At 28.5% G+C, this 14,439-nt stretch overlaps 1 protein-coding gene across 2 annotated transcripts in view; it reads left to right on the forward strand.

Annotated features, from left to right (window-relative positions):
• Window positions 1-13,878: 13,878 nt before the first annotated feature.
• Window positions 13,879-14,439, forward strand: part of LOC129961117 (uncharacterized) — a 37,028-nt gene continuing 36,467 nt past the window's right edge. Inside the window, exon 1 of one of the 2 annotated variants that reach the window (XM_056074958.1) lies at window positions 13,879-13,912. Coding sequence is in view for 1 of the 2 variants with exons in the window: in XM_056074957.1 (XP_055930932.1) it covers window positions 14,015-14,034 (20 nt within the window). In the remaining variant the exon portion in view is untranslated. Of the gene's footprint in view, window positions 14,035-14,439 lie in introns of both variants that reach the window. The other variant, XM_056074957.1, reaches the window with a different exon arrangement.

Here is a 14,439-nt window from a genome sequence, read left to right on the forward strand (position 1 = left end):
CAAAATTTCTAAAATAATAATTCTCTGGTCTAAAGATTATAAATACTTAGGCATCATTCTTCATAATAATAAATTGAATTGGAAACGCCCAGAGGCGGCGTTAGAAGGTGGGCAATTGCCCCCCTGTCGGCAACCGCTTGCCCCCCCCCCCGTCGGCGAGAGATTGAGAATTTCGTCTGCAAAATTCTTCACTACTTCAAAATGGTTGTGGAAAAGAACACATTCTCGAATGTGAAAATTTAAAAACCCTCTTAAAATTAATATGTTGTAAACAATTAAGTAGCTGTTAAAGCGGTTTGACTATGTTTGTTAAAATAATCAATAGGGTGGCAGGTCAATAAGATGTCGCATTTTGCGGACGATTTTTGATCGCCTGATTATGAAAGCAATTTGATAGATGTAGAAGTTAAATTCACAGATTTTCAGGCTTTTGATTGAAATGTCGTTCATCAAGCTTCTAATTAGCATTACTTCTGGCAATATATCCGACAGGGTGAATAAGTTATCTCATTCTGTCGACAATTTCTGGATGGCCAACTATGAACTGAATACGATGGAAGTTCGCTAATTTTCAAACATCTTATATAAATGTCGTTCATTCGGCTAATAATTCGCATTACTTTTAGCAGAATAACCGACAATGTATCAAGTGAGTAAATAAGTCACATTTTTGACGATTTATCTTTGTCTTTCGGCTAAAATGTTATCATAAGTTATGAGAAAAAAATATTTTTATCGAGTACTTCGATTATTTGCAAGTGGAATTATTAGGGAAAAATACTTTTATATTTTACAAGAACAGGGAGATAGAGTTGTTTTCCCTAATTCGGAATTCAATGAATCATTTTATGAGATATTAGATTATAAAATGAATAATTTTATTCATCTAATTGTTACTTCTTCGGTGATGAATTAGTAAATTTATTTTATTTTACTTCACTGAGAATTCTCTGATTAGAATCTAGTTTATGGTTAAACTAAATTTAATAAACACTCTTTTCTCTCGATACTCTTGTGTTTTATGCATGCTAAGAAGAGTTAGGTTGCTGTAGCCAGGTTATGTGAATTCATTATAAATTACAGGAATAAGTACATTGTATTATAGTAAATTATTTAACAGTAAAATATCTTTTTTATGCAATCTAATTTACTGGCTACAGTTATTAAAGAAATATTACCGACTAAAAATGACGACAATATATATATATATATATATATATATATATATATATATATATATATATATATATATATATATATATATATATGTTATGGTAGCTTTTTACTACGCTAAGAGCTTATTCAAGTATGTCCTAAATTTGTTAAATAAATTACTACCTAAATTCTTCAGATTCTGCATTCAGTATTATAAGTATGTAATCGGAAAAAGTATTTTTAAAAAAACTTCTTTTTCATTTTTTTATAAATACTCTTTACAGTAAAATCTATATAATTCCTGGTGCTTCTAAATTTTTAATAAACTTTAGATAAAGATATCTTGATAAAACGATAGTGTCTTGATTAAAATTAATTTATTCATAGAATATTCATATATGATATATTAATACCTTGACATACGAATTTACTTAACTGGTACATCTTATTAAGGACAATTATTATTATTTTAATTCGTAAAATAATATCAAGTCATTTGAGGCACTGATGAGTTTTCAAGTGATTTTTGCATTTTAAATTACTCAATACTTTCACTTAATTGTAGATTAAAAATTTAGTAATTCGATGCGCGATCCAGACTCGTCATTGTATACGAAGTGGTTAAGAAAAACCAATGCATGCAACTGAGAGGATAAAAATAATTTTTTTAGAGGAATATTAGCTTGCAATAGCTTCGAGGGAAACAAGTACTTAACCACAAGACACGTGCTTAAAAATGAAGATAGAGGAGTTCATATTCTAGATCTAAATGTTTTTTAATAAAACGCTTTGTCTTTTTAAGTCTGATAGCTTTTTAGCATATACATAATACATGGGAAACCTAATGCTTAAGCCGCTCATTTTTCACACGTTCATTTTTCAATCTTACATAAAATAGTTAAGTTTGTACATGTCTTTACAAAATATCTTCCCCAACTTTCTTAAGAAACATCATTGTATCTTTTCAGCATTCTATATCTTTCGTGTCCGAATTATATTAAATTTTTGCTGTATGCGCTCGCTTATTCGCCTTGGTTTCGAAATATATCTGAATTCCCTCTCGTTGTTGCAATTCTTATAAAAATTATTTTAGGTAGGAGACTATACAAAGGAGGGGGAAAAAATCGGTTTTTGGCGAAAACACTGAATATTCTTTTTTATTTATCATGCTGGATTTCTAAAAAATTTCTTTTATAAAACTTTTTGAATATAATTTCTACATTCATTTTAAATAGCTTCCATGATGAGAACATGTATTTGTTTAATTTACAATGACACTGCATTCTACCTCAGCCTGTGTTTCTATCTATATACTACAATCTAGAATAAATATAATTGTATTTTTTTTTCCAAAATTAGATCTTAGTGCAAGTAAATCTCAAGAATCTCATAAAAAATATAGATTCAAATATTGACAATTTTTTAAAGGTCAGTAAAAAAAAAAAACTGAGAACATTTTTTTGCAAATATCTTTGTAAATTTTTATCAATGAAAGAAAGTTCAGTATCTCAATAAAAGAAAGCTAAAAAATACTTAATTTCCTTTAATTAAATGTAAAAATTAATTATTATGAGTTATTTTCTAACCAAATTAGGGAAATTGTGATTGCCCCCCTGTCGGATATGTCTTGCCCCCCATCGGCAAGACCTCCGCCTCTGGAAACGCCATTTCATAAATATCAACAAATATCTCCAGAACTAACCTGTAAACTCACCCTCCTTAACATTAGAATTATGGCAGCAATAATTTTGATTAAAATTAAATATTTTTTTAGAGAAAGCCAACATTCTCTTGTCCAGTTTCTAGATAAAGCAGCAAATAATCTCTGTTCAATTTGCAAATATGACTATAACGAATTATTAATCTACAAATATAATTCTAGTTCGACATATATTTTAAATAGTTGCGGGGAAAAGGAGCTGAATAAGAGAATGTTCGCTTTCGCTAAAAACACCGTTTTTAAAAGTTTTGTTCTTTAAACTATCCTTATTTGTTTTATTTTATAAAAATTCTATAAAAAAAACCCTTTAGAATTTGGATTGGTGGATTTGTTTAATTTAAGCAGGTGGTAGCAATAATTTCTATATGGGAAAACATTTCTTTAATTATCTAGAAATTATCCTGAATAAAATTAAAAATATGGATAAATTTATAATTTATAACAATAAATAAGTTATGGAATTTCAAAAAGATAGCAATACTAATAAACTTAATACTTATGATTTTGAAAATTTGTACACAAATCTATCACACAAAAAAATTACTGGATGTTTGTATTATGATGAATATCTAACTGAATTAGGTAAATTTAATATTTCAAAAAATTATGTTTATAATTGGATTAATTTTTATAAATACGTGGAGGGAATTCCTATGGGAACAACTTTTTCAAGTGCTTTAACTAATATTTTTCTATGTTACTATGAGAAAAAAAAATAATTAAACACCATTGAATACATGGTTTTAGATATATTGATGATTTACTTTTGTTAAACATAGATAATTCTAATATTGTTATTAATAGTTATCCAGAAGAATTAAAGTTATCTGAAACGGACGAAAATCAATGCAAAGCTACTTATTTGTATTTAAAAATAGAAATTTCAAATAGAAAAATTTTGGTAGATATTTACGATAAAAGGGATGAGTTTAATTTCAAAGTAATTAAACTTAGTAATTACCATTCTAATTTAAACTCTAAATTTTCAAAAACTTGATTTTCTCACAATGTAAGAAAATTTGTAATAGCAAAAGTTCTTGCACTGACAAACAATCTTATTAAAAACTTTTAACTTTTAATGAATGAGAATTATTGCAAGACATATTTTTTAATATTAATTATTTTAATTAACTTGATAAGTTAATTTATTAAGTTAAGAATTTTAATCTTTATACTAGTATTATCGCAGTGAAGATAAGCTTTCTGTTAGGGTTATATCAAATTAATAGATGGCGCTGAGATCGCTCTAATTTATTCATGTGATGACGAAGCACTTTTTCAGCTGTCGTGTCGACGCGGGAAAAGTATACTAGCAGCTAAATCACAACACGCTGTGTATGAGACGGACGAGTCCATTGAAAGCCGAATTTTTTCGTAGGGACAAGGTTTAAGAGGAGGAGACTAGTTTTTGTTTACAAAACTGCAGGAGTTCGCAAATTGTGCTCTAATCACAGAATTTTTTGCGCTGTATTTGCTGCAACCAATACGTGTTGTTTAGTTTGGTTTATGCGTACTTTTTCGTCTGCTCTTTTTCAAAATGGAGAAAATAAATCTTCCAGAGAAATATAAGTATAAAGTAATTGGGATTGATGAAAATTTGGCTGTTTTCCGTATTTCCGATATTATAAATAAAGAATTAGCGTGAAGAATTAAAAATAAGACTTGGAACTCAAGCTTTTATAAGCTACCATAAAATATCTATATGCAGATATACTATATTTATTAAGATATTTCGATGACATTAAACGGTATAGAAATCATTATAATTATTATTAAATATGCATGTGCAAGAAGAGATTTATTTTTTAATTTTATATTAAAATTATTACCATTAGATGTCTATCTGCAAATGCATTATATTTATTAAGATATTTTGGGTGAAATTAAATGGTATAGAAATCATTTCAATTCACACTGAATATGCATATAAAATATCACAAGAGGAGACATATTGAATCAAGAGAGATTCAAAATAAATGAATTAAAAATCAAACTATTTCTTTTGCTTATTTTTTTAAATTTAAATATAAAATTCTTACTTTTGGCAATAAAAAAATTACTTCATTTTCAAAAAAATGAATCGTTGATGGTATGTATCAAGAAACAGATAGCAGATAAATGTTGTAAAGTGGTGAGCACCAGCTGCTCCTCGAATATTTCAACTCTGGTATGGATAAAAATTGCAATATTTCTGACTTATCTTGCAATGAAGAAACAACATTCCCAATGGTTTCATTTTTTAAGGATTGCCCAGAGATTTCTGACTTTTCTTTGAGCTCTAAACTTTTAGGAAGTTCTTTTTCAGCAAACTGGAATTTTCAGAAAACAGAGAATTGAATTCTGTTTAGTTATTAACTTAATATCAAGATTTATAAATATATAAATAGTTTATATATCTCTTTTGAATACTTATTGCTTGCATTTTTGTAACACATATTTTAGGAATGGATTAAAGAATATGAACAAAAATCAGAAACAGTTAGGCGTGTTCAGAAAACACACAAATCAACTGGGCTCCTTAATGTTTATAAATGTGACTTAATATGCCAGCACAATGTGCGACAAGTAATAACTAATATTTCATATTTTATTGCTTCAAATGCATTACATGTGTGATTTTAGACACTTTTTATTTTATTATTTAGATAATAAAAAGGTTAGATTTAAAGTTTATTTGCATGTGGCAAGAGACATATTTGTATCTGTCTAGCTACAGATATATTTATTTGCAGCAAATTTCATTATAATAAATATTTGTATTATTCATGTTTTTTAAATTGTTTTAGTGTTACAAATCCTTAAAAGTTTTAGAGCTTCCATACTCTGTACTATATATTGACATATATTTTTAACCAAAGTCTGATCTAAAGTTCATTTTGCTTGCGGCATGAATGATATTTAGTGTTGGAAACATTCACTAAAGTATTCTGATACAGATAAAAATGAGCTGGTAGATCAAATTGTAAATTAATTTATAATTTTGAGTAGCGTTTACTTGATAAAGTGATGGAAAATACTCGGTTTCGTTTTCGGATGCAGTATTTCTATAAAAAATTACATAACTTGAATTCTATTATTCATAAAAAAAATTAAGAAAACAGATGTGGAGATCCAAATAAATAGGCTTTAAAACAAAATAATAAAAAACTCAATCTTTAAAAAAAAAAAAAAAAAACGCAATCTGCCTTTTCAATGAAGTAAGATTCCTTCAACCCTAGATTATGCTTTAACGCTTATCCAACAACATAGCTGCGGACGAAAGCAGCAACACGGTTGCGTATGATAACCGGACTTACCTACGAATAAAATAGATTCGCCCATCCAATCCACAACCGTGTTGAGCTTTAGCCGCTAGTGGAAAAGTATAATAGTCAAACGAAATGAGTTTCAATTTTCTTTTAGAAAATTTTGCATTCAACTGGTATGGTTTTTTTTTTTTTTTTTTGCTTTATATTTGATTTTATTATTGATGATTTTTGTCTTTATTATTTGACTTTTTTTTTTGTGACTTGATTTGATTTTGCTACGATTTTACTTGGTTGGAATTTTGAAATAATTTTGTGTTTGCAATTGCGTATTTGGTTAATTGCCTAGTTTTAATGTCTTTGCTTTGTGTACATAGATTCTTCGGAGGAAAAAACTCAATTGCTTAAAATTTTCAAGCACGTGGGGTCAATACGTGGAGAAAAGTCAGAGCCCCCACGGAAATAAAAAGATCCCTTGGTTTGAATCCTTATTTGAAGATGACCCTTTATAAAGTCTTCAGGTCAGATTCATTTTTTTCCTTCATTTTTTACAATTTAAACTTTATATTTCGCTAATTTCATTGGTGTTTTAGATGCAGTAGCATTGATGCGCTCTAAACACATTGTTATTCCTTCCTTTTAAAAGTTTTTGATTTTAAAAATATTTACTTTATAGTATGGTTTTATAAATATTGCATTGGTTTTGTTTGTTGTTTCTATGTTAGGTCTTTTTATGTTTATCTCTACGAGACCGGCAAGTATGAGAATTCCAGTGGCTCAAAGCCCTGAGCCGTTTTTCGTGGAAGAAAACAGAATGGAATCGTTTCTTCCTTCAGGAGGGGGGACACCTGCTGAGCTGCAATTGAAATGCGTGGTCAGTTTTAACCCCTGTGATTGTGGTTTGGGGGAAGGGTTTGCTAGTTTGTTGCTGAATTGACACTCACGCGTGTTTCGACGATTTTAGATACATTCTTTTTCTTTACATTTTATCGTTGTTATAGAATTAAGAGTAAGTTTCAAAAATAAAATAAGAGTAAACTAATTAAACATAAAACATTATTATCTTCGAATATCCTTTGGATATTTTTTTTCTTCAAAACTGCATATTCTTACTTATCTAGCATGAAAACATTTGATAAAAATAAAGTTGGTATTAAAAAGTTCGTTTTTTAGAATTAGTAGGGTTTTTTTTTTTACATCTTTATACAAAGCATGAAATAATGATACTACAGCGAATTATTAATATACGATTAATTAATCTATTAATAATTGAATTGTGAATATGAAAATAATCATGAGATCTTCAATGAATGTTAAACTATTTTAGCAACAAAAATCTTAAAAATGCAAGCTTGTTTTTTGTTATTAAAATAAAATTATTATAATAAAATAATTATTATTGAGCATGCTTTTATCTGCATTTTGAAACTCATCAATTATATTTTTACAAACTATATAGATATAGTGCAATATTAAATAAAGTGTTTGTGGTTTGAAAAAGTGAAAGAAACTTAATGAAAAGGTTAAAAAAAATGTACCTTTTTTTAAGCAAAATTTATTATTTTGCCAAAATAATCTAAAATTATTTTGCTAACTTGCTCTAGAGAAAATTATATTTATTTATTTCGCTTTTCTGAAAGTCTGTGAGGTCCGACATTTTACCCTTTTGACAAAAATTCAAGTCATATACACCTTGACAAAAGCCACCTCATACTACCACGATTATATATATACATATTATATTAAAAAATGGGTTGATAGGATGGTATTTTAATGCTTACGAAGCGGATCCATAAATGTCACGTTTAATTTCAAGTATTTCCATTATTTTGATAGCCATCTGTACCTTTGTTTACAAAAGCTGATAAGCTTAAAAACAACTAGAATGGTTTTTAAATATTTTATCTCATTTTTATGTCTCATTATCCATTGTCGACATATGTTTACTTATTAAACAATCACACTCTATACTAATAAAATCTTTTACATAATAGTACCAAAATCACCTCTTTTTTTTACTTAGAAAAAGCGGTCAAAATTACCGCTGATCTTAATTACAGCCAATGACATCAGAGCCACTTCACCATCACTCATTTGGGGCCGGAGATCTCCAGGCTCGAAACCCTATTCCACTAATGATGCACCGTGCTCAGGGCCGGATTATTAAATTGGGTAATTAAGCAATTGCCTGGGGACACTACAACTTTAAGGGGTCCCAGTCCTCGAGAGTTTCTGCGGTATTTTAAGAGCTATTTAAATTTTGTGCTTTCATTTAATTATAAAAATAACAGTTTTGAATAAGTTCATGCGATCGATTTTATTCGAATAAAAATCATGTATCGATTAAATTAATGCTGAAAGCTAATTCTAGTGACTTTCCTAATTAATTACTATTTGCAATTCTTTAATTATGTTATTTTATAACAGTAAAAATGCGATGCTTTATATATATATATATATTTTTAAATGCTCGATCCTATTATTAAATATTATTTAGATAGTGTTAAGAAAGTTTTGTTTCCTTTTATTATTTTATTTAAAATTACTTTAAATTGCAGCTATATATGTATTTTAAATGTGATATATTGTAACTAACTTTTGCAGAAAATGATCTGCAACTAAGCGTTTTGCTATTTCAGTTTATCAAAATTTGCTACTTAAAACTATGTATATGATGATTAAATTAAAATCGATATAATATATCAATATTAAAATATTTGGTTTTGAAAGTTTGGCAGTGGCAGAGACCCCGAGATCTGCATTGCAGTTGTGCCTGCAGAAGGCTCGACTCGGTTCTGGTTGTACATATGGTGCATGTAATATGTCAGTGATCTGGTGAACATAAAATCTAAAACTTTGGGTCAGTCGTTCTCCACTGGTGTGCTGTGGAAATCAAGAGATGAGGATAATTTAGGTATCGTTCTCATCATCCGACCACGGTTTAATACTACAAAATCCATCCCCAAATAGCCCTTGTGTTGCTTCAAAAATGGGATGTTAATATAACTAGATCACTGCTCCCTCTCCGAATAAAGGTTTCAGAATTTATCGTACGGCAAAGAAGTAGATGCGTGATTACAAATTTTGTCCAATGACTATTGTACTAGTTCTATTATGAACTGCATTATCATAGCTGAACTAATCCTACGACGCTGCAAATTTATTCAATTCAGATCAACTACCATAGGTCATATTCACTACAGTTGAAACTAGGATTGTGGGCCGATTTAAAGCAACGAGAAAGAAAAATATCAATATTATATTCTCAAAATAATATTAGAATAAATAAACAGTACTTTCAGCTTCAGTACCATGGTAAATGCCGAGATAAAAATTATTTTTCGTTAGTTTAATGACAGCTTAATATAACGACAATGAGATACTGATACATTATAATGAGAATTTAATCACAGTTAATAATATAAAAATGCGAGGGAATCTAAAATCTGCAAAGAAGAGGAGAAGGCTTTTGGAAATATGAATAATGCCGATGAAACGTAATTCATTTTGAATCTATAAAGTTACAAAATACTGCGGTTCAATCCTGTGGGATTGTGGAATTATCATTGAATCATAGATGAATTCATTTTATTCTTGTAAATAATTCAATTTCTTGCAGTTTTTATTTTTGATTTAGTAAAGGTGGTTAAGAAACCGTTCAAATGTTGTTGTTTTTTTTAATCCATTCTGTTTCTTTTTCTTCGATCTAATCATTTAACATTAATTATGTTTATGTGTAGTGCAATAACAAAAATATTCGGAATAAGAAAATTTAGCTAAATATCGCCAAGCCCTTCTCAAAATTCGAATTCTGGATTATATAGGAACCCTTTCTAACTAAAAATGAAAATTTCTGTTTCCCTCATAAATTTTTTTAGTAATTAAAAAGATGGAGTATTTTAATAGGAAATCCAAAAACCGAATAACTTTCAGCACTAATGATCATGAACTTACCAAAAAATCCGATTTAGGTATTTTGATAATCAATGTCAGCACTGAATCATTCTCATTCTACTGAGCATTTCCAAAGTTTCTAAATCGATGTTCTACTCAGTCTACTTTAAGCATGATGAGAGCTGTCCGTAATTAAAGTTCATTGTGCCGATATCTCTAAAAAACTTAAAGTGAAAATATAACTGTCTGTATATTCATTTCTGTCTTAAAGACGAAACCATCTGACTTAATTTTATGATACTTGGTTTCAAATATATTTTTGGAGATTAAAAAAATGCAACTTAGTGGAATTTTTTTTGAAATCATAAGTTTTTATTAATAACAAATGAAGCGAAAAGTCGGTGGTTGTAGTGATAGTTTCTGAAATTGTTGTCATGCAAAAATAAATTTTGCACCATCTTAAAATTCAAAATCTCTTGCTTTTGGTGATATATTTAGGTGCTGTGTAATCAATTTCCCGTTAATTTATATGATGATTATATGATGCTTTTTTATATGATTGACTACAACAGTTTTCATTGTTGAAGTTTATGACGAACTTATTTCTTTTTTCATCAAGTCTTTAAATCATTTTTTTTTTTAAATTTACTGTACTTAAAATCAATTTTTAGTATGCAAAAATAATTTTCATTTTTAAAAGAATAAGTTAAATTAAAACTAACTTATTTGAAATTAAATAAATATAACAAGATTGGAATGCAGTATTTTTAAAAATAAAAACAAATTCAGCATTTAATTTTAGCATATGAATATATTTTGAATTTCTATGAAACTTATACTATTTATTTCTCTTTTGAAGTCAGTGAATTTATGCCACTGTAGAGGAATTGTTCTATTAATAATTCATCGCTAAGTATTATACGATATACTAAATAAATGCTACCGTTTTAGATATAAGAAATTATGCAACTGAACCTATTAGTAAAACAGAGCTCCAGCAGCCTCCATACAGTTCCCTAGCTCCAGCAAATAATTTATTTACTAACAGGAGCTTTCACTGATGTTTTTTTTTATAAAAGATTTAAAAAAATTGTCGAAGTTTATTTCTTTGTTCTGTAATTCAAAGTGATTCTTCTTCCTGTCGAGAAGCTGAACGGAGAGGTGTCGACGAAAAGCTCTCTTTGAGACGACCACTTTTCGACGATTCTATCGACCGATTGCCAGTGAACCTTTTCTGCATCATAAAGTCTTTGTTGAGCTGCATCAATGATACATAAATTACGCAAAGACATTTTGAGTTCACTGCATTTTGAACTATATTTAAGGTGAGATGCACTGCTTTCATGTGTTTACATTATTACCAGGCGAATTTTCTACGTCAACATCTAAGTTTTATATTGGTACAATCGTGCCTTCTTCTTGATTATATTCTGATGAATCTATATTTTGAGATAAATTTTCATAATGAAATTCCAAACCAGATGTTGATTTTGATGGTCGTGGTTCAATTGCTTATCTGTCTAATCCTATTCTGTTTTTGAGATAATTATTTAGAGATCCCGCCAGTTTCTCATTAGCTACCTCTCGTTGCAATTTCCTTTTTCTATTTTGTGCTCCAGACTTTTTTTTTTTTTTTTTTTTCTTTTTCTTTTTTTGAGAATATATATTTCTAAAAAAATATTTATTGCACTAAATAAAAAAAATTTAATTTTCATTCCATATACAAAATGCATTATATGATTTCCTCTCAAGATACTATTTGAAAGTCGAAAGCCCATTTATGTCATTTGTTACTAAATAAAGATTCAGATAAAAAAAAAATAATTTGACTAAAAATTCAGAAACTTTTTTTTTTTTTTTCGGAAAATTTATTTCTGAGAATTTAGTGTGAAATTTTTTCTTCTTTCTGCTGATTCAAAGTATTTAAGTAATTAAACCTATATTAATACAAATTACTAAAAAGCATTTGTTATAAGCAATCGAAATATTGAAAACATTTCAGGTACATAATAATTATAAACTTTTAATGAAAAAGAGCTATAGTCATTAATAATTTGTTTAGAATTTTTTTTCTCGATTATTTGGAAATTGTAATTGTATATAAGAAATAGATAAATCAAATTCTGCGCAATTAAGGGTAAGATTTATCTGTGTTTTATAGAGATAAATAAAAAGTTGCTTTTTGAATTATTTTGTTAATTTGAAAGATAAAATTTTTTTCTTAATGAATTGTTTCTTTTTATGAATCTTTACTGCTATGAAAATAATACTAATAATAATTTAGATTGTTCACTTACCTCTAAATAATAATCCTATTTTTTGGAACAATTATAAACAAAAAACGATTTGAAAACAATTAATTACAGTACTTTGCTTGCGAAGCAATTCACAGAATGTACGCATTTTATGAGCAGCGACTACGTATATGATTGAAATTAAGGGTATTCCCTGTTAATTCAAGGGCACACATGCACGGTGGCTCCGCCATCATCATTCCAGAAAAAAAAAAAGCAAATTAAACAACGATGTTGAACAGCAATAGCTTCAAAGCACATAAAGAATAAATATATGCCGATAAAAAACATTCCCAATTCCTGTTGTTACGTGTTACAAATTCTTAGATTTTTAACACGTTCCGTGTGGTAGCGCGAACTCAAATTTTGTTTTACACAAACGAAAACCACCCGCAGAAACGAAAACTAAAGTAAAATTAAATTAAAATATAAAATAAAAGTAAAATCCCATTTTATTGCTTAGAAAATATAAAACAACAAAATATTGCAAGCGTATAATTAACAACTTTTATTTAAATAACATTAAATTAAAAAAAAACTATAAGTACTATAAATTTTGGCGCCCCATGGCCCATGCGCACTTGTGCGGTGAACAATTTTGCCACCCCCACGCGGCGGCCCTGTTTGGACAAATCCTTCTTGAGTAATATAGAAAAAATAGAAAGTCCAAAATAATTCCAACTAAATCAAAATTTAAGGAAATGGATAAAGTAAAGAAAATTTTTAGTGGCTGCAATATTCGTAGAATATTTTAAGGCCTTCTTCAATACCATTAAGACCTCTTCAAACACATGACAAGCCAAAACCAATAGGAGTGTTTTATTTTAATAATTTGAGGATTATTTTCTGATTATTATTTCACTTCTTCGCTTTTTACATTCATCTCGTAACTGAATCGGTAATATTAGAAACCTTTAAGCGCAAAATTACATTTTGGGGATATTTAAGAAAAACTCCAAATTTCACTAAAAGCAGGTGTGTTTTTTTTTTAAATTAAAAACTCCCTGAATGTAAAGGATGCTTTTATACATGAAATAGAAACGTGATTCATTCTTTTAAAATTCAGGGCGATGAGTAAAAAACTTCTGCAGTTATGGGATTTCTGCAACACCGTTTACATGATATTAATGAATTCAGTCAGGAATAACAAATCAAAAAACCTGATTTTTAAATAGCGCTAAAATTATTTGGGCGAATTACAGATGTGTTCTAAAAGTAAGCAATATTATGATGCCTTGGCAAGAGTTTTCAGTTCTTTTAATTTCGTATACCGACCTGTACACCGTGAGCTCAAAATCATGGGATAGAATTCAACATAGTTTGGTATATATTTAGCAAGCGCCTGAATTTCATTTTTTCTTATTTTAATTGGGATCATCCCAGCAGGGTAGGTTTTAATAATTGGCAACTCAGGAGGTTGAATAGTCAATCTTTCTCAAAAAAAATGTTGATGCAATCATGCCATTAATGAACGCCTTGGCCTTCACATTTCCAAATAAATTATGCCTGAAAAAAAAAGTTTTTCGGAGATATGTTAAACGAGATTTTGCTTCATTTTGAATGTGTCCTCCTGACGTTTCGGTCCGAACATAACCACTTTGGCGGTAAGCTTATCTTTTTTTGTATGAACATGGTCTCTAGAGTTTAAAAAATCGACACTTCTAGAAAATCATGTTGAAATTCAATGTGTCGTAAATTTGTACTTAATGAAAGAAGAAGCTACACGGTGAGTAGAGCCTATTTCTATATTTGATTGCGATTTATTTGACAGGACAAATTTTGAAAATACAGAAAGGAAATTATAGTTTGAGCCCTCTAAGCAAGCTTCAAAACGTAGGATAAATAGATGAGACTTGTCCCATTAACGGCAGCAGCGTGTTTTAAATGATCACAAATGTTAAATCATTTTGAGTTCCTTCCTTGGTAAACTCTATTGTTGACGAGAAAGTAAAATGAACTAAACTTATTTGCGCTTTTAACTTTTATCTTTGGACTAATTTACGAAAATTTTTATTTAATTTAACGGCTATTCTAATAATATTATTTACAGCATCTATAACGTTTATTTTCTCTCATTTCTTAAAAAAACCTTTATTATTGGCATATATATATATATATATATATATATATA

The sequence above is a fragment of the Argiope bruennichi genome, chromosome X2 (assembly GCF_947563725.1).
Source record: "Argiope bruennichi chromosome X2, qqArgBrue1.1, whole genome shotgun sequence".
In the NCBI taxonomy this organism is placed as follows: domain Eukaryota; kingdom Metazoa; phylum Arthropoda; class Arachnida; order Araneae; family Araneidae; genus Argiope; species Argiope bruennichi.